The following is a 27,686-nucleotide window of genomic DNA, read 5'->3' as shown; positions in this document are numbered from 1 at the left end:
GTGCCACATGTTCTCTGCCATGACAATATGGACTTCAGCAAAATCAAAACACACCTGGAAACATGGACCCCATGAATATTACATTCTGCAAGGACCAGAAAGGCACTGGTCAGATGACTTCATGTTCAGAGAAGAATGAAGCAAGGCCACCTGCAGAAAGGGAGGTTTGGGGCTAAAGTGGAATCATAATCCTTTAAAATAGGGGTGTGGAGAATACGATAGAAAAATCATTTGGAATCACCACACCAATCCTAAGTAGAAAGTGTCCAATTACAGAAATGTTAATAACAAGAAATAGAAAGAGTGCAGTCATCAGTGTCAGAGGTTGGAAAAGTAGACCAAAAACGTTCAACCGGGAGAAGAAATTAAGGTCCTGACTTCACTAAATGTCTTACAATGAGCTCCAAGGTCAATGTACAACAGTGGGGAGCAAAGGGGTCGGTGAAGTCTGAAATCAGGGAAGATTTAAACAACTAGAAATAAGCTGGTTCAGGAAGAAAAGAGAAATTTAAAGCTAAGAATTCCACAGCTGAAAATACCGGAAGATGTAAATAAACTTTTCTGAAAACACTGGTTTTTTTAAGCCTCTTGCACAGATGCCCTTCCCCCTCCTGACCCCATCTACCTGAGGAAGACTTCTAGGCCTTCCAAAGCTCTGCTTAGGAATCACCTCTTTCCTGGGAGCTCTAATTATCACCTGAATTGAGAATAACCACTCTCTCTTTTGGGCTCTACCTTCAAGGTCTGTGAACCCTTAGGGGCATGGACCATCTCTTACTTATAATTAGCAATGCCTTAAATGTAGAACTAAGCTTTCATTAAGAGCTCACAGGCATATGTAAATCTCCTGAGGTAGGTTCTAAGGTGATTATTTTGACTCATTATTATGTTTTACCAGAATATATGATCTGTCTTTGTGCAGAAATCTACTGAAACAATCTATCTTCTAAAATCTTCTAAACAATCTATCTTCTAAAAATACTCTTGATTTGCTTACCAAATACTATTCCAACTGTAGTATAAAGTTCCTTCTTTTCAGGTTGGAAAAAAAGAATGTGATTTGATAGGCATAGGAAGAAACTCCCAGGAAAGCCCCAAGATTTTTTTTCTGTAGCTTTCCACTTGGAATGATCTGTTTATGGTGTAGGCCTTTATTAAATCCTCCTGCCTAAAGAAGCTAAGCTCTCGATATTCCAGGACCTTGTGTACAATCTTCACCTGAGCCAGTCCTATTGCTTTTAGTTAATTAGCTTAGATTTCTGGTTCACTAGATCCTCAGTGAGTGCTCTGAACTGTAATGTTAACATTTTTATTTGTTTATATTTATGAGGAACAGAAAGTTACAACCCGATAAGATCTTGCAAGTTGAAAAGTCAAGTCTTAATTAAGTATAGTTTCTCTGGGTACAGTGCCCCCTAATTATTTTCCTATTTAAAAAGTACAATTGGCTGGTGTTGGCATCATTTCCACGGGAATCTCTGGATAGAGGAGTCCAGACTATGCCACCTTACACACTTCCTTAAGTACAAGAAGAACTACAAATTCCCCTCTATGAGCCCCTGAAGAACAAGTCTTTTGGAGCATCTTATCAGAAAGAAAATTTTTAAAAAATCAAATGTAACAAATAATCTTTCAAGATTTCTGCTGTCTGTGAAGTTACTAGATGAAATCTCAAAATCAGTTGAGGCAGACTCCTGAACAAAATTTGTGTATGAAAAAATGAACTAGATGCTACAGAGACTGGCAGATTAGCAGGCAGACTCCACACAGCTCAAGGTCCTAACCAATCATCTCATCCAATTTCGCAACAATCATGTGGGTTAAATATTTATACCCTGAGTTTTTAAGGTAGAGAGGGCGTAAGCAATTTGCCTAAGACCAGAGAATTCATAGCAAAGTCAAAGAATCAAGTTTAAGGTCATCTGTTATTAAGGCTCTGGATGCATTTCTCAACACAATGATACAGCAGGAGAAACTGATCTATCACTTCCCATTGACATTGTTCTTTGAATTTTTCAATAACACGTTCTTCATTCAGTAGCCTATAAATTTATACCTACTTAGAAACTGTCTTCCAACTATTACAATATTCTTGACCCCCATTAACACTAATCATTCTATCACCCTGGATAATTTTTCAAGATCTTTTCCTAGTCAGAATTCTGGTCTTAAGGTTCATACTTATTTAATATTATTCTTTCCAAATGCAGATAAGAACCATCAATTTTCCATTTTAGTGTCAATGAGATATTTATTCTCTTTAAATATTATCTTCAAGTTGAACAAAAACACAACACAATGAAGCAAGAACACATTCAAAGCCAGAGTCAAAAAGATCTAGGCTGAAATCCTGGCTCAGCACTTGTTATCTCAAAAACTTGGCAAGTTCCTCACATTCATTAAATCTCTTGTTTCCTCATATAAGAAAGGATTTTTACAATTCACTTCACTAGGATTTTCCAAGTACAGTCATGCGTCACTGAACAACTGGGGTACATTCTGAGAAACATGTCATTAGGCAATTTTGTCATTGTGCAAACATCATCAGATGGACTTACACAAACTAAGATGGCTATGACATCACTAGGCAATATATTTCACTATATATGCACTTGGTCATTGACAGAAACCGTGTCATGCAATGTACGAATGTACTAATTAATGCTTACAAAGACCTTCACACAGTCCTTGGTAAAGGTAAAAACTCAAACATTAGCAGATGTTGGTAGCATTATTATTAGTATCACATGGTTTAAAATATGAAATGGGGGGGCTGGGGATTTAGCTCAGTGGCACTGCACCTGCCTTGCAAGCGCAAGGTCCTGAGTTCAATCCCTGTTACCAAAAAAAGAAATTAAATGGACCTCTGTTAACAGTCAGGAACAATAGGCAAAGAGCACTGAACATGAAAGTGGCTAAAAATATAACCAAGAAAAGAGATTTTGCATTTAAATCTTAAACTACTTTGAAGGAGCAGCACTGGTGATATACTGCCCTTTCTCTTTCTAATATGCAAAAATCACAACAATTTGCCACCTTTGGTTCTTTGTATTTAGATGTTGACTGTGCTGACCTGATGCTAGCAGATTTTGCTTTCAAGTCATTCCATCTTTGGTTCATATCATCCAGTCGATGTTGAAGCATAGTAGCCTCCTCAGAATTCCCCAGAGCTTTTACCATCTTCTGCCTGTTTCCATCAATGCTTTTAAATATGTCATTATGGGCATCAATTTCTGCCTGGATGTCCTGCAGAGAAAAATAAGAGATAAGGCAAATGTTAGGTATTAGTGTCAACGTTACTTGTGATTTCTATATAGAGCTTTATTTTTTTATATTTGCAAATAAATTGCTTTGAAGCAAAATAATTCATCGTGAAAGAAGTAACAAATTAGCATTTCCATAATTCTCACATTGAAAATAAGTCTTTAAATCTTCAATACATTGATTTCCCACTTCTTAAAAACAGAACATATTATAGTCTAAATTTCATGCATCATTAAGTTAAATGTTAGCATTTTAGAGTCAGTGAGCAATTTCTGAATTTTTATACAACTGTCATTGCTCAATCACTGAATTTTACATGTTATTTAGATTCTTTCTCCCTTTACACATGGGTAAAACTTCCCTAACAATATGAGGCTTACATAGGTTATTCTCTTATTATATAATTTTAAATGATTTTCCTATTTTGACAAACGTATGAGTAGCTTACCCTTTTAATTTTATAAAATTTATTTTAAAATTTTAAACAAAAATTTTCATACACAGGATCATCTTCAGTAAGAATACTAATAAAATATTTTCTCCTGGTAAGTAGACAAATAGTTAATTTTTTATGAACTGAATTTGAGTAGAGGATGAATAAAATGAAAATTATAAATAATAAAATTTGGTTCATACTTTAAGAAAGCATTTGGCAGTTTGTAAAAAGAACTGTAAAAGTATTATAAAAACTATCTGTCCTAAGAATGTAAATTAATAAAAATGTTTAACCCATTGAGTAATATTGTTTTAAAACAGAAGTACAAACTTGTGCATTATAACTTAATTTTTAGTGGAGATGCTTAAATTATCTTATATATTTATATATAACTGAACAATTATACATTAAGAGATTGCAAAAAAGACAAAAAACAAAACTAGTGTAATCTCTATAAGGTTTACTGATAATTTTAGTTTTCTTTGTTACAGTTCTCTGAGTTTCAAAGTTTCTAAAAAAAGCAGGATTTCTTTTTGCAATTAGATAAATCAATAATTTTACTATTCTCTCATTATAAGATTGCCAATATACATACAAATTTGACAGTTGTCTTTCCATCCTGAATTAAATGGAGGCAACCTAAATGTGACTAACTCTGGTGCGACAGCCACTAACAATCAACAAATGAGTGTGAACTGAAAAATGGACACCAGGGCAGGCCATGAAGGTGTAATGTTGGTCTCCATGGCAATAACTGATAACATGTATTTGCAACTTGTCAGAGAAACAAGCAATGAATCTGAAATAGCAAAAAGGCAGCAAACTCTTAAACACAATAACCGTATCATCTCCTCATCTTAAGTCTTCTTTTATATGCCTCTGCTGTAGTCTAAATGTTTATGTCCCTTCAAATTTTGTATTCTGAAATTCTGACCCAGAACTGGATAGTGTTAGGAGGTGGGACCTATGGCACATGATTAGGTCCTGAGGCAGAGCCCTCTCTTATGAGAGAGGCCCACACAGCTTGTCTTGCCCTTCTGCCATTTAAGGACAGAACTAGAAGGCACCATCTATGAACCAGAAAGTGGGCCCTCATCAAACACCAGATCTGCCAGGGCCTAGGTCTTGGACTTCCAGTCTCCAGAACTGTGAGAAACAAGGTTCTATTGTTTATAGGCCATCTAGTTCAAGGTATCTTGTTATAGCAACACAAACCGACTAAGCCTCACTCTTGAGTTTCTCCAATTCTAAATGAACATGATACTAATTTACACAAAAGTTCTTCGGATATCCAGTATCCTTTTATTCATTTAAAACTCATTTCTGTTAAGTATCCATCAAGAACCAAGGCTTGGAGATCTACATCTGAGTGACCATTCTTCAGTTACCCTCAGACTTTCACTAACCAGGGCCATTCACAGAAAGGTCTCACACCTCACTACTCCAAGTATCATATTTGGAAGGTAGCACTGCCCTGCTAGCATTTCCGATGGGATTTGTGCTGGCTAACTTGCTGCTAACAGGACCAGATTTGGAAAGTGGATGAGATGAACACAAAGTTTGATTGACCCTAACTACAAGATTTATGTTTCACATTTGCAAGCCCACTGATTTCTGAAGTTATCTGACCCTAAATGGCAAAGTCAAGTCCATCTGCAAGGTGTGACCTGTACACCCAAAATGAGGCCTACCCCTGAGCAAAAGCTGAGATTGTTTAATCATAAATCTTGTAAAAGGTGTCAATATGACTTGTGTTCACCTCATATGGGTGACAAAAATAGAATAGTTCCATGCTAGGAACCATGCTGTCCAAGAGATTATACCAAAGAACTTTTCAACAAAATTTTTTCCCATGGGGTATTTCAATTTGAAGCATCCCAAACTAAGATAATGATGAGATTGTCATTTTCCACACATAGCATTGCCTAATCCAAGCAATGAAAAGCAGAAATGGGTAAGGCAGCAGGAGAAAACAGCAGCATATTGATTAAGGTTCTTGGATTAGGCATGGTTCCTAGCATGGAACTACTCTATTTTTGTGTCCTAAAATGAATTTTAAGGAATTTCAAGAGCTACACATGAAAAGGCTAAAGGCAATATTTGCTGTCTTATCTGCATGACTACAATATTTCTCAAGAAGCTCAGTGACAGTCAGCAAAGCAACTATTTATTCTCCACTGCCAAAAAGAACCTGGCCTCAAATTTCCTGTGTAGATTCCTAAACATCAAGATTGGTGGACCACACCTAAAATCACAAGGCAACTCAAACCACAACATCCTGGTGTAGGCTGATCAGATTATTTGCTTCCTTTCATATTTAAGAGAGGCAGAAAGATAGTGTGCATCAAGATGCATAAATAAGAGCATTTGCAGCATCCGGAAGTCAGGATGCCAAAAGCATAAAGTAAATTTACCTCCTCTCATCAGATCAGGTAATTGTTTTGCAACCCAGCAAGGATGATGAATGGAATAAAACAGCAGGACTGCAAACTGGCCCAGCCAATGATGCGAAGGACTTGTATGAAACATTCTTTAAGAGCACTAGCAAGGAGCAGATGTTCACATTGGATTATCACTTTCAATATGTGGAAAGCCCTTCCACACATGAACACCATCTTCAGTTAAGAAGCAAATCAATAACCAGAAAATGATCAAAGTAAAGGAAATCAGCATACATTATTTTTTAACTTAACATTTCATGGCATATTTATTTTGCCAAGTACGCTAAAGGGCTCCTTTAAGCAGAAAACAATCTTCTAATTTCTTCTGCATCATTCACAGTGTCTGTTATAAAGTATGAGTCTAATATAAAATAGGACACATAGCTGATACATAAATAAGTGTATAAATATGAATAAACACATGGATAAGTTCGTCTTGACTGACTGGCAAATTAGCTACTGTAGTGTCAAGAGAAAACAAAGAATTGGAAGGGAATGCAGTAATCATTTTGTTCAATTTCTTCACTTAAAATTTTTAAAATAGGGAACTAAAATTTGCCTGTACTGCAAAGTCCTGCATAAGTTTTCATTGAAAATTTAGAATTAAATACAGTTCATAAATCATGTCCCTCCATAGATCACCGTGTAGTGATGCACTGGTTTTAAAATCAAGATGACCCTGAGATAGCATCAAATGCTAAAATAATTAAAGTCTCATGAAAGAAGGATTACTCTCGCGGCACAGCTGGAGACTTGGACCTGCTGATGCTTACCTGTGTCACCTGCCAGCCTGTTTGAAGTTTAAATAGCACCAAATGGTTACTGATAATTAGTATGGGAGTGTAATCTATCTAGAAGCACAAAGCCATGCTCTTCCAAGTATTTAACATGAGCTAGTCATGTGCGCACAGGGCTAAAGCAAGAGAGTCAAATAGTTGAACTGACATTTGAAAATAGGGCAGGAGAAATGTCTTACGGATTCACTTGAAAAGGATCTTTAAATAATATAAGTGTAACGTAGAAGGTTGAGAACAACCAGAAGACAGAAAAAGAGGACTACATGTTTTTGTCTAGTGGAATACCACCAACAGCATTAGACAAACTTTCAGAAGAGTCCTCCAGAAGATAGCTGGAAAGGTTAGCAGAGTATCATTGATGAATAATCCCTCTTGCTGCAAAGTACACCCACCATCAGGTCAAAATAAACTTCACAAAGAGAAGAAACCATTCATTTATTTCTTTATTTACTTTTTACTTATTTTATAACTGATAATATCAATGTTGTCCTTAAATGGACATCTCCTCATTCACATAGCTCACAGTGATACAACCACAAACACTTTCTAATGAATATCACATACGTTTTACTGGTTTATAATGGTCTATAATCAAAATCAAGCAGTAGCTGTAACTATTTCAGTAAAAATGTTTCTTCAGATTACAACAAACGGAACTGTTTGAAGCCTCTAATAAGAAACAGATTTAGAACAGTACCACCCTACAAGAAGTGTTCAACAAGTACTGTGTTCAATTGGTGCTCGAACAGAATCCTCCTCTTTGACACCATTTTGGTTTATTTTTCCACAGCATATTTACCTAACCCTACATGGCCACAGCAATGTTTTCTCTGAAGGAGTTTTGACCCCGTTACCGAAGGTGAAGAAGCGAGGTTAGCAACAACTTCCCTATTATGTGCCCAAAGCTCAGGTTAAATAAACAGTGTTAACCATCAGGAGAAAATAAATCCACAGTGCCTTTCAGAAATCAGACCGGATCTCTGAGACAGTTTAGGATTGATTATCAGGAGCTCATCAGGATTACGGCCAGAGCTTTAAGTTTTGAAAATGAGGAATCACAAATTTTCAAAAGTCAGATTACCTAAATAATAATATAACAATTGAATGTTATCACCAAAGGTTATTTTTCACATGTAAATATGTATTGAGACAGTTTATAAGGTTTCCAAGGTAATGAGTAATTATAATTAATTATTCAATTATTTCAATTACTTTATTGATTTCAGCCAATTATTCAATCTGTTATTCTATAGCCTGCATTTTCTTCTCACAACTAATCTCACAGATTTTAATTATCAATTGAATAATATTTTGACCAATATTAAACCACAAACTCTGCAGTAGCCTTTATAACTTGACAAACAACTGGCAACACGGAATGTTCTTTGCCCATTGTCTGTGATTACAAATATATGTAAGACAACAGAGTAAAGGGCTGGGGATTGAGCTCAGTGGTTCTGTTGCCTGCCTCGAAAGCGCAAGGACCCGAGTTCAATCCTCCATACCAAAAAACAAACAAAAAAGACAGCAGAGTAGAAACATCGAATTACTAAGTGTGACAAACAATTTACTGCACTTTCAAGATAATCTGAACAATCCAATTTGCAATGATAGAGAACTAATCAACTACATTCGAAATTCAAACGTAGTAAAAACTGCTACAAACAAAAATCTCTCACAACCAAAAAATGCGCCAAATCCTTGACTCTATCCCACTTGACTCTGAAACACTCCAAAATAATAGTGAATTAAAATATGTTGGCTTCCCTTCTACGACGTACCCTGTATCAGCAGATGTGATCTGTACACAAACACTTGCTTCTTAAGAGCACTTATTAAATGTTTCACATGACCAAGCCTTTATCTCACCCGGATCCCCCAAATCAGATAGTGTAGTCAATCGAACTTGAACAAATTTGACAAACTGGTCATAAATTCTCACATTTGAAATATTTCAAACTACAATCCTGGGGCACACAATTCCTCTTTAATTTCTGACCATGTCAAAGCAGTTTTTTAAAAAATTAATTTTATTGGTACATATTAGGTATACAATATGATCACATTCATCATTGGGAATTTGTACCTTTACATGATAAATCTTGGTTCTTATTTTTTTCCCCATTTCCTTGCCTTCCCTTCCACCTCTCTACCCCTCCGTATTTACAAATACTGTGTTTCTGTTTTTTCCTTTTCTCATATTTATTCCTTTCCCTGACCCTACCCTTCCCACTTCCCCTTCCCCTTTGGGCCTTATCTTCCCATTTCACCTTATCTATCACACATTTTGATCCTTATTTACACTTTCAGTTTCTCACACCAGAGAAACTATTCGGTATTTACACATGTGTGTCCTATGTGTCCAGAAAGCTCTGGATCTCTTCTCTTGATGTGAGTCTGCCCATCACACACACACCTCTGACATGTGATCTCATGATCTCACTTCCTCCCTTCACCTTAAACTTGGCTTTAAAATTTCAGTTTCATTGTAATTTCTACAGAAAAGACTTCATGTACACTCAGATTAACTAGGGCTACAATTACTGATAGAGCTTCCTCTATGTGTGCTTAATTGCACACTTACTTATCATTCAAAGCTTCCTTGCTTCTCTTTCGCCCAACTAGGCTCTGTGTGAGCTCAGGCTCCCCCATTCACTTGCTCTCCATGCTCAGACCAGTGCTTGGTACTCCACAAATATTTACTAAATATTAAACAAACAAGTAGACCTTGAAGTATGAAGCTTGCTGTGTTTCACCCAGGACACATCTGCTTTAAAATTAAGTACCTGAAATTGAATAGTATGATATAGCTGCATGTTGCAATCCATAAGGAAATGAAGCACTAAGTGGATTCTGTCCAATATTGTCACTATGGATTCACAAATCCTTCCCAAAGGACTCATAAAAACAGTAGTGCAAAGGAGACACAGGCCAATGAACCATCCAAGGTGGCTGAAGTCAACAATAATGAGTCATATAATTCAAATTAACGAGAAGAGAGGACTTTGAATGTTCTCATCACAAAGAAATGATAAATGTTTGAGATGATGGATAACCTAAATATCCCAAGTTGATCTATTAGGCTATGTATAAATGTACCAAAACATAACTCATTAAGGAGACACAATTATTATCTGTCAATTTAAAAATAAAAACAAAATCTTGAGAGAACTGCCATTATCATTACTCATCTAGTGGCAGAGCTGCATACATTAATAAAGATGATGGTCACCAAAATGTCACTGAGCTAAAAGTATTACTGCATTCTCTGTGACTACTAAGCCAAAGAAACAACACCAGTGCATAATGCAATGGCTCCAGTGTGACAGTATGACAGTCACCAAAGCCATAAAAGGAGAAAATTAATTAAAGTCAGAGTGACAGGAAAATTAACCCACAGGCCAGATTTCAGAGAGGTTCTCGAGTGAACCAGCTTTATGTCTCCAGTCAACTGTGAGTCTGAACTCTCCAGATGTCACCTGGATTCCAGAGTCACAACCCTCTCCACTTGGTCAGAGAATCTGGGCTGCCAGCTGACAGGTGTCTTGCCCAATGTCCTTCCTCCCTGCTAAGAAATCTCCCCTCTGAGGTACCACTCTAGGGTATGCAGGACTCCTTCCATTTGGGATTTCCTGGTCCTTGATGAGCTGTCACCTTGGGGGACAGAATGTGCCCTGCTTCCTGGATCCCAAGGGTTCCCAATATTGCCTTTTTAGGAACTCAGAAAGAAGCACCAAGTGCAATCTGCCCATCCTGCCTATGCTGAAAACCACAATCCTGGTATTGGACACTTTAGAACTGGATACACAACCACATGCCAAACACTCATGTGCGAATCAAAATCACAAAACCACTGGATTTCTCTCACACTCAGACACATCAAGTAGAGGATCCCTTTTGAGTTAGCTCTGTGAACTGTAGAAGGTCTGCTTGCCTCTGGGAAGTTTAATTATCTGATCAGAACTCTGAATCACCAGCACTGCAAGCTTCACTGAGCCGCTGGCCTCCACTACTGAACGGAGCAAGATTTGAGTCCAGTTTTCTAACAGTGGTCCCAGATTTTCTTAAAGCCTGGAATGGCTTCCAGAAAAAAAAGCAAACTTAACTGTGATGTCTGGTTGTGATTATATAAACATCAGACTGAACAATAAAAACTGCCAATATAAGAAATATTAAATCCCTAAGGTAGCATTGTCCCTAGAAACACATTACTCTTCTGATGAAAAGACAGGACTGAGTGAACTGAAAGAAATGGGATTCCTAGCTTTGCTACTCAGCTTCTGAACTTTCCTATGGTTTTGTATCACAGTAGCAGGCTTGGTCTTTCCCCAGAGCTGGAATTATTGCTTTCAGATTTGGGTGAAGGTAAGTACTGTAATTGTATTTGCTAGGTGTAAGGTAGAGATAATCTATCTTTCCATAACTCCAATTTTCCTGGCAATGAACGGATATAACATAAACTCAATATATGAGACAGCTTTTGTGAAAATACACAAAGAACTTTTTTTAAAGAGCTGGGGAAAAATACATTCACATATGACAATTTCCTACACTTGAAATACGGCAAAGAGATTAACTTTCACTTAGACTTTTTTATAAGGGTGTCTAACACAAAAATAAACATATATGGAGAACTTCCAACTGTGAATTGCAGCAAGATTGTTTCTTTGAATTTGCCCCTTGTCTCAAAAAAAAAAAAAAATCACAAATCAAATCTTTAACAGACACAAGCCAGTGGCCTCCTTTTACTGTTGATTCAACTACTAAAATAAGAATATGGACTATTCAGATACTAAAGATAGTATACTAACACCACCAGAACTTCTATCTCTGTCCAGTAAATGGCTGAGAGGCTAGGGCAGGTTACTAACCTCTGGTGTCTGACCTATACTTTAAGACTAATAGCAGCAATTACAATTCAAAAGCCCAGCAATCGCCCTCACTCACTGCCTCTCAGGGGGTCCAAGTCATGAATTATTCATGTAATACATGCCCTACATCTTTTAAGGAAGAAACAGACAAATCTACACAAAACAAGCTACCAGACCTCTTTATGGTCATAAAGTTCATCACCTGCTGTTCCCAGATGCCATAATGAAGATATTCTTTCTCTTCCCCGCCCCTCCTAAAGGCTGAGCAAGCAGACTGGAAACCTCTACTCTCAGGAATTTAAATGCTTAACAACCTATTAAAGTGAGAGGTCAAAGTCCGCCCCCTGATAACAGCACAATTCTCACTACAGCAGTTGGGGTGTGGGGAGAGAGGAGGGACGCATCACCAAGGAGAAGCTAAATCTTTCCCCACACACTTCCCACTACTCTGCCTATCGTCAGGAGAGAAGTAATAACCACAATTGTTTTGGAAAAGCTTTTAGACCTTCAAATGGCCTGGTTTTACATCTTTTTCCTTTGGCAGTTGTGGTTTGCAAGAAAAAGCCCATTATTCTTTTAATGACTCAATCCAGTCTTGCTTATATTTGTACTTGCAATGAACCATGGGGTATTCATGGTGAAAACCACAGAGCACATCTTTAATAACTGATAAATAGTTGATTTGTGCACGCAAGGAGCAAGGACTCCACCTCTTTCTGTCTTTTCCTTTTGAGAGTAGAATTGGAAGAAGGATGGTGCTTCGCATCTAAAGGCTAAAGAGGGTAGGAGCCCAAAAGTGGCAGGTTGGGGTTTTCTGCTTTGTTTAACTAGAAATGTAGGGTAGCATTTGGCAGGCTAGACTGGATCCCAGCGTGTGCCAGGAGTGTTCCTATGGAAAAAAGAACCGAATGCAAAATAACTAATCCAAGTAGTAAAGCCCTGCAGTACAGCCAAGTGCGCCACAGTTAAAGCAGACACACTCGATGAAAAGGGGCAGCCTGGATTCCAGCCCCACTGTCACTACTGTGAGGCGACTTCTCTCACCACTCTGAGCTGCATCCTCACACAGCTGTCTGTACCAGGCAGCTTGGCAGGCAGCGGGTTCAGAGATAAACAAACCTGAGGGGCATAGAAAAGAGAACCCAGGCCTGATGAAGTTAGACTTTGGCACCAAAACTCCGCTGTTTCTTGCTGGGGTTTGGTTATTGTTTTGTTTTCTCCTCAAAATAAATTGCAGTCCGATTACCAGCCGACTGGAGTACACAAGCTCCCTTCTGATGTAGAACTGCAAAACTGACAGGCATCAAGAGATACTCTCCTGATCGGAGGAAAGAATTTTTCCTTAAAAAATAATCTCAAAGAGGATCTCAAATTTATATATATTTTAAAAGTTATATTAAAAGAGCCAAGGAGGCAATAGGGTATCTGCCATCGGAATGCAGAATAAGAAACAAGAGAAGAAAAGGAAGATGGAACAGAGGACGATTGTGAAGTTTGCTTTCTGCATACCTTTTCAAATTTTACAAGCACCTCCCGTAAGCTGAAGTTCAGACCAATCATCGTCCAGCAGCCCTCCAAGCGTACATCTTTCTGGCAGACTTCCTTCAGACAACGGAGTTCAACTTCTAAAAACCGTATCTTTTCTGGCTATACCTTAAAATCCTTTGTAAAATCCTTTACCAGCCTTGCCCTTGAGCTATGGTCCATCAGCAGCAGCAGCTTCGGCTGGGACATTTTAGCCATCCCACTGCAGGTCCGTTTTCTCATGGATTTCGGAGGTCGCAAGGAAGAGACCTGCTTCTGTGTTTTCTGGTAGCCGCATTCCACGAAGCTGGCATGTCTCCTTTTTCTCTGGCTCTCCTTCTGCTCACCTCACTAATGACCTGCAGGCCACAACTGTTTTCTCCTGGTCCCAAGCTTAGTGTTTGGTCTCAATTACACACAGCTCAAAAAAAAGAAGCTATAGCGTGGAAAGTTGCATGAGAGGAGAGGAGAGGAAGGGGGCGGGGGGGAGAGAGTGAGCGCCAAGTATTACCAACTTCCTCCATTCAGACTGGATTCAGAAAGAAAGAGGGAGAAAAAAATCCTGGGTAAAGAGCCAGTTTCCAAAGAGCATGACTTGTGCCGAGTTCAAACGGGGAAGAGTACACTCTAAACTGAAGAAACACCAGAACAGGACAAGGGGCCAGGGTCTCCACTATCTCAGACACCAGTAGCCTGGGTTGCTATGGTAACCACCAAGCTAGTTGCAGTCCATTTCTCCAGGTCAGACCAGCCTAAGGGATGCTGTCAACGCAGTAGAACTACAGTTGTTTAAAAAGTTGTTCGGTGTCCAGAGAAAAGTTCTCTCAGCTGCAAATCTCATGGTCTCCACACCAGGGTGAGCAGCAGGGGAGAGCAATCTCAGTCAACTCAGCCCCAGCAGCTCCCCTGCCTGGTCTGACAGCACTAGTAACCGACTGCTCTTTCCAGCAGTTGTTTATTATTTTAATCAGCATCCTCCCTTTCCACCACCCCTCACAGTTTGAAGTGAAGCTCACTCCCACTTCCTGGAGGCCTCCCTGCCCCAAACTTCAGTACAGTATCTCTTACATTGTCTCTACGCTGAATGGATCACAGGGTCCACATTCCCATCAGGAGCCCACCCATGAAAAGAAAAAGGAGTATGTCCAACACAATGCAGGTCACAAAGGAAAGCAAGGGTGATTAATTTTATTATTTCTTTTAAAATAGGTTTTAAAGGTAAAGTGAAGGAGAAAACACTTTCAAAGGAAAGTGCTTTGATCTCACTGATGTCACTGAAAATCACTCAGACTGTTTTCATATGGAGAATTTACTCATTTCTGACAAAAAAAAAAAAAGTGAAACTTCTCACACTGTGAACAACAACCAGTTATACTGAAGAAACCTTCCATTTTGCTGTTGGATTATCACTGGCACTCAGAGACACTACCTTCCACACAGCTTGAAGTGTGATCACTATAGAGGAAGAAGTTCAATCCAAATTACACAGTCTTCCTCCTGATATTATGGACACTGTTCCAAGCTAAGAATGGCAAGAATGTCCATATGAAACACGTTCCTCTAGTTGTACGCAGCATTTCATTGTAAACAGAGTGCTTTTAATGGTGACACATCACAAATGGAATGATGTTAATCCTAATATAACTAATTTTACTTTTCACAACAGAGCCCAAAGCAAAGGAAAAATACATAACCTTAAATTAGAATACGCATCTCCTAATAGGCCATTTGAATTGCTTAAATATCAAAATCGTGATCACTCATTTAATCATATGGAAGAAGAGATTCCATTTCATGGCAGAAAAGAACAGAAACCTATCAGGTACCAATACAACATGGTTATGATGTTTTAGATTTGTGAGCCATTTTTCTTTCTATTTAGTTTCCAACTTATCATTATTTAAATACCATGTGTTTTACATATGGTCACCTATGCAAAATTTAACAAGCTTATAAAATATTTTCATTATTTATTCATAAAGTCCTACATGCCCCCAATGGCAAAATAGCTTTATGGGATTTTTCACACAGTGTGTTTCACCTCAATGCACCAAATTCAGATGACTACACAGACACTATTGATTTCAAAAGCAAATGTGTTGACCTAATGGCTGTGCAGAAATTAATATGCAAAGGCAATCTGCAACTCGGATCCATAGGGGACTGGCATCAGCCTGAACACCAATCATCAGAAACTTAGCAAAGAAACTCATAGAGAAGCTGACCAAGCCAAGGAACCTGGTCTGTCAGGATTCTGGGACCACATACTGAGATCTTTCAACAGCAGCAAATAAACTTTTTTACATAAATACAAGACAAAAGAAACCACCTGCAACAACACCCATCACTACCACCACAAAAAAAATAAATAAATACAGGAGAGAGAAGGGGGAGGGGGGAGAGAAACAATTTTTCTCAGCTGGGCAAACTTCCAGCTACCACCCAGGGTGCTGGATGACTGTGATTAGAGACATGTGCAAACAAGCCGTCCCCGTGCACAGAGCCGAAGAGATACCAGAAGAGGGAATTACATGAATACAGAGTCTACCATCACGGTCTTTCTCAGAAGTAGCTTCTTATCATTGAAGGGTTCTTATACCAAGAGAAGGACAGTAAGTTATTAGAAGGGCCCCAAGTAGCTCCTGTATCCTGACACAAGGCATACAGATGAGGGGAAAGCAGCAGCATCCTTCCTCGGAGGGATTCTTCCCAAAAGTTAAGAGCAAAGAACTTTCATGGAGGTGAAAGGTATGTGTGCCCTGAGGTTAAAGAAAGAGAACACAAGTGTGTTCCCAACCATTCTAGGGCAAAATGTTTAGAAGTCGGTGTCTCTGTAACTACCTTTTCTCAAAACTGACATCTTCTGCCAGTGCAGCAGAGAAAACACTTAATAAAGCTCTCTTAATGTGAGTTAAAAAATATCAAAAGCTAAGATATGAACAAGCTGAGGTATGAACACACTATAGTAGAAAAAGGCAGGGTTTGGTGCACAAAACCAAGTAATTCCATACTCAAAATGGATCATTCAAAAGAACATAGGATCATTCAAGAGAAAAATATATTCTTTATTTCTTAAATAATTTTAATTAGAGTAACTCATTAATAATTTAATAATCTCATTAAAAGAGTAGAAAGCAACTGAAATTTCATTTTTGTTCATTTATTGATTTTCCTGGTAGTAGAGACTGAGTGTGGAGTCTTGCTCATGCCAAGCATGTGCAGCCCCCAAACTGTTCTAAAGCATTAAAGACAAGTAGATTATTTATGTAAAAATCCAGAGGTAATCTATAAAGTGCAAATAGCTAAATATTTGATATATTATTCAAAATGTATGTACTCTTCGATAACTGATATATTAAAAGTGAAACTTGTGAATTGCTTTTATAACAATGAGCACATTTTATTAAGAATGTGTGTTTGATATCTATAAATAATCATATTTTCTCAGTTTAAAGTCATTATAAAAATAGCATGTTGGTAATATCCCTTACATTTCCATACCCTTCTCTTTTTTTTAACCAAGCACCTATTTCATACTTTATCTCCTGTAATCCTATAATCATTAACAAAAAGTGGAGGTCTCTAGTGACAGCAATATATCACCAGAGATTGAATAAACTGAATGATGACATTTGAAGTAGGTGAGATTTTGTCAGTTTAAACTAGTGTACAAATAAATTGTTCTCTAGTCCTCAAAAAGTAGAATAAACTTAACACTACCAATACTTAAAATGAATCAGTGCAAAGTAACTCAATAATCCCCAGCTAAATGAGCCATATCTCAAACATAAATACATTGTTCCATGAAAAACCGAAGGTTCCAGAACCACCGGGAAGGCCAGGAAAACTCAGCAATGGGAACAATAAAATCTAAATCTAAATTACTTAATAAAAACCACATTCCAATGGCAAAATGAAGAAATCTACATGTCTCTATGGCTTTGGCAAGACCTTTCAAAGGTTAGACTAATTAAAAAATATTTCATACTTGAAAACTGTATTTTGCATAATTTGTTGAAAGTTGACTTAGTGATTTCGTTAGAGCAATAAGAGCTTCTTTTGGTGTCAAATATCAGGAAAAAGAGCAGTCTAAATGCTTTATTGAAAAACAAATTATATCTTACTCCAGTAGTAGATCTTAAACCATCCTCTCCACTAAATACAAAGTTTCAAATTTTTTAAACTGTAATGATAAAATATGCTTTCTATGTAAAACCTAATAGGGTTCTCTTTATATATATTGGCCACTACAAAGAACCAAAAGTAAAAAAAAAAACAACAAAAAAAAAACTCCTGAGGAGCCTCTAAAGCGAAGCGTATGGAGGTCAATAGGTGATTACAAATAAATCTGTACATGATAGCTCACTCATTTGTTACTAAAACGAAGACCTTCAGGCATGGGTAAAAAACAAAAAAATTACTTGTTAGAAGCCCATTCTGACTCAAGGAAAGACTGGTTTATTTCTTGTAAAGAAAATACCCACAATTCTCCTTTTCATAATCCTGCTAAACTGGAGTTTAGAATTCAAAACTAAAATAGTTGTGAGACTCCAGTAATGACGTGAGATTTCAATCCACTGTCTACTCCACTGGGATTCCATTAGGAGAGGCTCCTCCAGCCATTTCAGCTTTCCAGCGAACACCAGCCAGTGGGGAAGTCTGTCAGCTGGTAGCCATTTAAGGTAATATACAGCCCTAAAGGGCAGAAAGTTCAACCTAGAGATGGAAGCCTCAGCCCCCTGATGAAAGGGAGAGCTCTTCTTTTATCCCAGGAAGTTGAGGCAACACATTTTGTACACATTTTTAATGTTCACCTCTTCGATAGTGGCATCTATGTTGATTATGATATGGGTGATAGTAAATAAAATTGTGATTCATAAGAAAATGATCTAATACTTTACACATCTGTATAATTCGTAGCCAGGAGATTCTAATAGGCATATTAAAATACACAGTTTTTTCTTCTTAAGGAGAGTGGGTGGCTGGGGAAGGGGTTCAGGAAGAGAAATGCCAACCAATGAACTCTGAGCCAGCCAGGTGCAGGAGGTCAGCTTTCAACAGCCTTCTAAATATTTAATGATCTGGAGAACATTTTATTAGGTGACTAAAAATAATGCCAAGACAAGTTAATGTTTCCAAACCATATCCTTCCTAAAAAAATATGCGGCATTAAAAAGACTGAAATAATCTCAGGCAGCCAAGCCTCAAAATTCCAGATGTCTACTGACAGCACAAGCCTGGGGGGTATGTAACTAAATCACACAGGGCATTAGAAAGAAGATTCCAGAAGGTTTTCTAAAGGTTTTTCCCAACTTTCCTTGCCTGCCCAATTTTAGAAAATTAAAGGCAAAATTAAAATACAAACTTGAGTAATAGTAACAAACGTGGCAAATAGATCAGAATTGAAAGTATTTTTTTCCTTCACAAGCTAAAAACGTAAGTTGCCAATAGGGCATTGGTCCTAGAATATAAACTTGTATTTAAGGAAGTGAACATTGGATAGACATATAGGAAGTTCAAACTAATCTCAGGAGGTCAGCTACACATCCACGTAAACTAAGCGGAGAAGTCTTTCTAATGCTTGCAAGCTAATCCAATCATAGTTCAATTACTGATTAACTCTCAATCATGTATTTTCCTGTCATCTTCCAGCTTAGTATCCCATTCAGAACTCTGCAAAATCACACCCCAAACCTACTTCCATACCCTAATCATGATTCACCTACACTCACTGCAGCAATAACCAGTCAATATACTTATCATGCAAAAGACCTACAAATATGTCCAACCAAGAAACTCAGAGGTGATAACTGCTCTTCCTCCCATCCCAGACTATTCTGTATCTGTATTTCACTTCCCTCATAGGTTTGCTCTGGCATTGAGCTCTACATTATGCTTTTGTTTCTTCCCTAAAATTCCCAATAATAAAGTACTTTATAGACCATGACTATAGACAATATGTTCAACCTACAAGAATCAGTAGGCTGACTAGAATGAAGGATTCCTATGTTTGATACAATTAGGCTAACCATGACATTTTCTGAAGATTATTAGAATCTGCCATATTTGGGTCTGGGCAATAATTTAACAGCACCCACCAATTGTTAAAATATACATAAATTTTAACTCAGAAATTCTTTCCCTAGGAATTTCCAAACATGTGTATACACGAGAAGGCTCACAAGGCCTATAAGATTCAGCAAAACTCTGAGACAAACTAAATGGCTATCAAGAGGAAAATATGTAAATATAATATAAGAGATTCATACAAGGAAATGCTATGCAGTTAGAGAAAAGAGGGAAATAATTTCTGTGTGCTAGTAAATAATCTCTAAGTTATGTATATGTGGGATACTGAGGTGGTTATATATAGGTATATCACATTTCTGGAAAGTCCTATAGATAGTATTTCTGGAAAGACCTCTAAGAAGATAGCAGTAATGATTACCTCTGATGATGGACTAGAAATCTGAATGTCTAGAATGGACTGTTTATTTGAAGTCTCTTCTACTTGTACAAAAAATTGTGAAAATTTTACCACAGCACATGCTATTTTTTTCCACACAGAATTAAATCAGTAGATAAGAAATTCCCAAGTAAAATACATCTATCTTTGTAGATAGATATCTATTCCAAACTTGGTGGCCACATCCTGTTTGAAAGTTAATGCCACCAGAGACAATCATTGTCTCTGAAAGTTTCAGAAGTTTTGAAGTGCCAGATGGTCTATCACGCTGGCGAATCAGCCCCCAATAAAAGCAAGCCTTGGGCAGCAATGAATTAGTCAATGGTAAACTTTTCTAAAGGACGCATGGACAAAGCCTTTTTGTTCTCATAAGTTACTCTATAACCAGTAACTCTTGCTCATTTAAATAATAACTTTGTGTCTCACTAGGCACTGTATCTTTCACTCTTCTCTTTCTAAGGACCAGTACTCCCATTGTGATCTAATACTGTGATATTCTAAGTTCAAATATTTTTGAAATGTCTGTAAAATGAGTTGGTATACACCCATTTGTTCAGGCAACTGCTGCATTTCACGGTGGTCAATGAGCCCATCTACACAAATAGTAAAAAAGAAAATATCATAGGCCCTGCTTGTTGTTGCCTTGTTGCCTTGTTGCCTTGTTGATGCTTGATGTACTATGAAGGTTACTCTTTTTTTCTGAAAGCTAAAACAAACAAACAAACAAATGAAAGAAATGCAAGACCACGGGTTAAGCAGCCATCTGGTTTGGGGCTCGATGTTGTAGTAGGAGTGTTTTGTAATGGTTTGTCATCTCTAATTCTACATTAGAAATTGCCAAAAAGCAAGGCATTTGTAATCCTAGCTACTTGAAAAGCTAAAACAGAACCTGGCAAGTTCGAGGCCAGCCCGAGCAATGAAGAGATATCATCTCAAAATAAAAACATTTAAAAAGTTAAAGTGGGATGGGGCTATACAGGTCAACGGCAGAGTACAAATGCAAGGCCTGGGTTTAATTCCCAGCAGAGGAGGGGAAAAGGAATTTAAAGCACATTTTACACCCAGAGTTTGATCTGAATATTAACTTTAAAATATGGAACGATTATAAAGTAATAGAGCCTTTAAGAGCACTACTCCGAATCTAATATTTATCCATATAAAGTGACTACTGATTGAATTAAAATCGCAACATTGGGAGGCTAAATCTATACCCAAGCAATGTTCTTACTGCAATGAACATTTTTGGAATAGTATTATTTCTCTGATGCCTTTTCAATTAACAGAAATTCACATAATGAAATTGATTTCATTTTCCAAACTATATGTGGCTTTTACCAAAATTACAACACCCATTTTGCTCACGTAATAATATCCAAAAATCAAATATACATACACAGGCCTGAAATTAGATGTTAATTAGTAGATTCAAAATCCTATACAAGTTATTAGGGATGCTATGAATGCTCTATAATAGTGAAAATATGAAACTAAGTTAGAAAACTTAAACACAACCTAAAGGTTAGCATAAAATTTTTTGAAGAACATCAATATTCTTTGACTCGAGTCGCATCCTCCCCTCCCAACTCTATTGCCACTCCCAGATCCATTGGTTACTTCTTTTTAGCTGGTGCAAATATTCTTTTTAATGTCTTAATTACCTTACAGTCAAAGTACATGATCTTTAATTTCTTTTTTTTTGGTTGGTACTGGGGATCGAACTTGGGACCTTGTGCTTGTGAGGCAGGTGGCAGAACCACTGAGCCAAATCCCCAGCCCCAAAGTACATGATCTTTTAGAACAGATAACAGCTCAGAATGACAAGGACTTAAGTCACTAGAGAACTTTCTTCTCAGAAATTATGAGTCAGACTTTTCTAATACTACAATAGTCTGAAAAATACAGAGAAAATGTTAATCGTGAGAAAGTGGTAGTTGATGTTCCCCTCTGAACTATTTCATTCCATCCTTAAGATACACAGTACCTCAAATGAGAGAAATAAGAAAGAGCAGTGTTCCGAAAATCAAAGATCTATGTTGTTTTTTTCAATCTCCGATCCTTATCTAGCTGTGCAACCCTGGGAATGTTGTCTGCACCTGACTTTTCTGTGTAAAATGTTTCTGTGACACATAAGCAAACACTGTTATCAAGAGTCAATAGTACTTTCTACTGGAATTGGTCATCAGTGTCAACAGAACTTTATCAAGAGTTAGATAGTTTTAGTTATGATAATTAAGACTTTCCTACAATTACATGCAATACTGGGAGCATCCCATTGAATGTTTTATGGGTGAAGGTTTCACTAAGCTGTCATACATTTCCAAAAAATTAATATAAACTCTAAAAATATATTATTATAATACATTGCTTGGAGATTCTGTGTGACTTTTTAATATCTTTGCATACTTTTGTAATGTTTACAACTTTGTTGAGTTATCATTTGCTGTTATTGGCCACAAAATTTTAAAATAAATACAAATAGATTACATATAAGTTCACCATTGATCACTAATTATTAAAAAGCAACATAAAGTAATAAAATATTCATCACATTAATGAGGCCATTCCTTAAATAGCAATACTCTTATTTTCTTTAAGGAGGTACTCCCAGAATTTCTTACAGTTTCTCACACAGGGAACCAAAAAATAGTTACTGAATTACTGAATAAATGTCATACATAGTATCTCGAAAAATTCTGAAACTTCAAAACAACTTGGAATCACCAAGAAGTACACCCAACATCTACCAACTAATTATGGGCTGAACAGGTGGCTCAGCGGTAGAGCACTTGCCTAGCATGAGCGAGTCCCTGGGTTCTGTTCCCAGCACCCCAAAAATACTAAATAAAAAACAAGCTAATTAAATATCAAAATCTCTTAGTATTTCTTGATCCTCCTTTACTTCAGTTCTTTCTCACCGCCTAAAAGGATGATTTCACACCATCTTTGCACTGTCCAGTCTCTAACATCAAATTATCTTCTGATCCCATCAGCGTGACAAAACCAAAATGAATTTTCTTCAAACACTACTTTAGTGAAAAACTTCGTTTATCTCAACCTCTACACTTTCCTTGTCTATAAAACCAGTACATTAGTAGCTAACATAAAACACACATTAAGCCAAGCTTGGTGGCACAGGCCTGTAATCCTAGCTCCCTGAAAGCTGAAGCAGGAGGATCACAAGTCCCAGACCAGTCTGGGCAACACAGAGAGCTCCAACCCAGCCTGGATTACAAAGTGAGACCCTGTCTGTGGGCAAAAAAAAAGCAATAAAATGTAAATAAATGACATTTTAAAAACACACACAAAATGCTTACACGGGCAAGCTGTGTCTGTCTGTGGAAGTACAACAGAACAATAAAGAAAAAAAGTTGGTTTCCTGCTTCCTGCTTTACAACTCAAACACTCCTCATACTATCATATCAGTCCCACTATTGTTAATGGTTCTTCATATCCCAATCCAAGGACATTTAAGCTGTAATGTAATAATGTAGAACAGAATATTCAGTGATAATGGAACTGTCCTATAATCTTTATGTTCAATAGAGTACACCAGATGAATACTGAGCAGTTAAACGTGGCCCATGTAACTGAGGAACTACATTTTGATTGTAATTCATTGTAATGTAGATAATTACATGTGTCCAATAGCTTTGGTATTAGGAAGTGGGCTGGTGCTGTGGCTCAGTAGTAGGGTGCTTACCTAGTATGCTCAGGGTCCTGGGTTTGACCCCCCCTCCCAATGCAAAAAACAAACAAACAAAAAAGAGTGGTTTTAAAAACACCTACTTTTTAAGAAGCTCTAACATAGTTTAATATACCTACCAGGCATTATATCTTCACAACATTCTCAACATTCCATTTTTACAACTTTCCCTCATGTACATTTTACTTTCTCTCTGTTGATATGATTCTATTCTCTTAAATAAGTCTCCTAATTTTTCTGATCTCTTCAACTTTCAACTAGCCATTGAGTCCAATTCACTCTCCACCCTCTACTCAAAGCCTTGCACTATAGCTTTAATTCAATAGTTTCCTATTCAAGTAGGTCATTTCCATTAAGCTGCACAATTACCCTGTTACTTTGCTTACATGATGCCCTATTTTGTTTAGATTCTTTTGTCTACAGGTCTACAAATGACCTTGCGGAACGCTAGCCATAAAACCATGGTTCAATTAAGTATTTTTATTTTGCAGAACCAAAATAATTAGAATATATTAAAACTACATCCTGGTCAGGGATGTAGCTCAGTGGTGCCGTGCCTGCCTGGCAAGCACAAGGTCCCGAGTTTGATCCCCGGTAACAGAAAAAAAAACAACAACAAAAAAAGATAAAAACTATACATTCAAAATGTGACTTTAATTGAAGAGAAAGTCATGTTTTGTTAGATTCCTTCACTTACAAGGTTAACAAAATAGTTAATCTAATTCAACTTTCAAGTAAGAAATTCTAGAGGTTGATTATAGCCTGTCTTGCCATTTTCTAAAGGGATCTCAAAATACTGCAAAGCTTTGCACTTATCTTGCTCATAAATTTCCCCAAAGAAAGAAAGATTACAGTCCTCCTTCCTGTAAACCACTCAAGCTTAACTTCAGGACAGAAAAATGTAAATTTGACTGCATTTTTAAGAGTCATACTTTAAATTTTAAAAGAAAGTGCTGCCCTCTTGTGAAATGAGGTAAAGGATTTATCATCTCACTGACAGTTGAATAAATACTGTAAAGTGATTAAAAGTTAAATTTTAACATTAAAACAAAAATAGGGTTTATCTTAAAGTTGTATGTGCTTCTCTCCTGAAGTCTGTCCCTGCTGGACTTGGTAAATCTTCTGACCAAATGAGGAATGGATCATTAGGAGAAACTGCTCACACTTGAATTATAACTGAAAAATACTGAATGGACGGTGTATTTTCACTATAAAGAAATGAAAGGCTCTGTAGCTTTGGGTTGTATTACAGAGGGGAGAATGAAAGGAAATGCAAAAGCCCCCCCCGCAAAAGAAGTCAATGCCAATACTGGAAATCTCGGGTCAAATCACTGCAGAATGGTGTTGAAGAAGTTTGAGCATATATTCCTTTATTTACCTATAAAGTATTTCACTAATACCCCAGACTGCACAGAGTTGTTTTGGGATTAAGAGAAACAGCAAAAGTAAAACGATAAGCATGGTGCTTGGCACATGGTAAGTGCTTATTAGGATAGGCATTTAAACAATACAGTCTCTATGAATATCTAACAATGGCAATGTGTGTCATCCTTTATTGTGATATCTATTATGCCGCATGGGCACTACATATGAAAAAAATACACAAAGGTATTAATTTGCAGGAGTTGCCATTTTTGAGCCATAAAAATACATGAAAAGCCATTCAGTCTGTGGTTTCATAAAGAATAAATATCAACAGCTTCACACTTCACAGATATGACCCCGATAAATCCTATGCGCTTTAAAGATCCAATTAAAGATTTCAATTTACTCAAAATATATTTGAGTGACAAATATTAGATTATCTCAATTCTAAATGCAGTAAGAACTAGAATAAGAGAGGGGGAAAAAACCCTCAAACTTGGTGTTGTCCAGTAGGATTTCCTTTAGTCTAGAGTGGGCTTCTGACAATGAGATTTAGCTGCCAACTTTTCTCTAGGACTGGGATGGAGGAGGATGAGACATTTGCTGGACAAAATGCTAGGTGGGATTAAAATATCTAGTGAATGTTACAGTAAAAGACACATTGCCATTAATCCACCTCAAAATATTCCCCCCTCACTTCAAACACACTTGTCCCACTGTTCTTGCCACTTTCTGAAGCAGTCCTGGACGTCCTCTGAGTCTTTACAAGGTGTGATCAAAATTATGGTGAATGTTGCTGCCCAGTACCATTGAATGGAATATAGATATATTTCATTCTGTCTTCATTCACTGTATTCAACAGGTCTGGCACCATGCGACTTCAGGCTCTTCTCTAAAGTCAAAATGAACATGGAAGGTAAACATTTTGAATTGATTCTGCACACTGAGGCAACCACCACAGCACAACTAAAGACATCCAGAACTGCTTCAGAAAGTGTGTTTGAAATGGGGGGGGGGGAGTATTAAGAGAGGAATTAAGGGTAGTTTATGTCTTTTACTGTAATAATTTTTAAAATATTTAACCATTCACTGTATTTGTTGATCACACCAGTACCACAGCAAAAGTAGAGTCATCTTGACTTTAACATTAGCAAACACGAGTGAGTCACTAGCTGATTTTCATTTACCCACACACTCTGGGGCTCCCACGTAAATAGCCACCATTTACATATGAATATTAGGAACAGGTGTGCCTGATGAACAAAAAAATCCTCTAAAATTTAAAACATTCTTTGATTTGATTCTCAGAACACTAAGGGAGTTGTCTATTTTAAGTAATCAAAGTAATCGTCAGGAGATTCTTTTGTAATGTAGGAGGCCTTTTGTCAAATTAAAAGCCACCCTCTGATATATTTATTTTCCCAGTTTGAATTTTTATGCATGGGAGGTTTTCTTTATTTGGAAAACCTTCGCATTTCTTGATTGGTATTATGATAGAGGATAAAAGAGCATAGGGATGAAGAAGTAGAAAAAGTGCCTCAAGGAAGAGTATGGATCTTATATTTAGTTAATATGATACATTTTTGGAACAGCTTCTTGAAAAAAAATCCTCATTTAAACAAAATACTATGAAGAACATAGGAATGACAATCATGTTCTTTTATTCTAATCAGTTGTTTCTCTGTTCAAATAGCAGACAGCCACTGAGGAACCTAGTAACATTTCAGTGAGCTAATGGGAACAAAAAGCCTCTAATTAAATGTTAAGGGAAGGAAATTAACATGCACACGATTTATAAAATTTCAAATTAAATGTTTTGACTTCACTGGACTTAGGCACAAGAAATGTTGACTCATTATACACTCAAGGGAATGCTTCACATAAGTAAAGAAGGTTAAAAATGTGGAAAAAATCTATGCCTCAATAACTTTTCAAGAAAAAATAGAGCTGCGTGACACTGTAATCACTAATTTTCTTAATCTTCTAGAGAAGGCGGACATCTGACACAGTGAACTCTTAAGTGTACAGTAAAATAGAAAGAGTAGACCTAGGCCTTGTTACCATTTATTTAATCAGGTAAAACCGAATCTGTTTAGTGACCCATGTTAAAGATCAATGAGCAAAGGTTTTCAAGTTCAGAGAAAAAGAAAAATGTACCCTCAGAGCCTGTGCTATTTCAATACAGATGTGTTGACTCAATGTGATGGATCACTGAATACCGTTTGACACAAATTCTTATAAGGAGGTGCTTTCTACCTCCCCCCCGTCACTGGCAGCCAGTTCTGCTTTGGCTGGTTCCGCTCTCGGCCAGTCAGAACCAGGCTGGGAGTTTGCAACGCATAATGTTTACATTCCTTGTGTGGAGCTGGTGCATGTACACAACACATCTTCATTCCTTTCTTCACTCCCTTCCCTTCCCCTTCCACCTCCTGGTCCCTTTCCCATTTGAGAAAGAATCATCTCCCTATTTCCTATTATCTGTCTTTTATTTTACTCATTATTTATATTTGTGATATTTAAGCATGTGCATCTGATTTATTTCACTTGACATTTTGGTCTCAAAGTGCAACCATTTTCCCACAATTGACTCAAGTTTATACTTCTTTACGGCAGAGTAAGAGTAGTACTCTACTGTGTATAAATACCACATTTTCTTCATCCACTCATCTGTCACATAGGCCATTTCCAAGATTTAGCTATTATGAATTGTCCTGCTATGAACATGGATATGCATGTAAAACTCTAATGTGATCTCTTCAGTTCCTCAGTTAAACACAGATTTCCTGATCAGCACCTTTATAGCTGTGTTCTCTGACTCA

At 37.2% G+C, this 27,686-nt stretch overlaps 1 protein-coding gene across 16 annotated transcripts in view; it reads right to left on the bottom strand.

Moving 5' to 3' along the window:
• Utrn (utrophin) overlaps positions 1-27,686 on the bottom strand; it is a 527,655-nt gene that overhangs the window by 145,103 nt on the left and 354,866 nt on the right. For all 16 annotated transcript variants that reach the window (XM_087190253.1, XM_087190252.1, XM_087190262.1 and 13 more), the window contains one exon: positions 3,074-3,246. In XM_087190253.1, the coding sequence (XP_087046379.1) occupies positions 3,074-3,246 (173 nt within the window). The remainder of the gene's footprint in view (positions 1-3,073; positions 3,247-27,686) is intronic.

The sequence above is a fragment of the Heterocephalus glaber genome, unplaced genomic scaffold, assembly GCF_053883595.1.
Source record: "Heterocephalus glaber isolate CG9 unplaced genomic scaffold, H.glaber_assembly_v1.0 deba00001550, whole genome shotgun sequence".
In the NCBI taxonomy this organism is placed as follows: domain Eukaryota; kingdom Metazoa; phylum Chordata; class Mammalia; order Rodentia; family Bathyergidae; genus Heterocephalus; species Heterocephalus glaber.
This window is presented reverse-complemented; position numbering and strand designations above follow the sequence as displayed.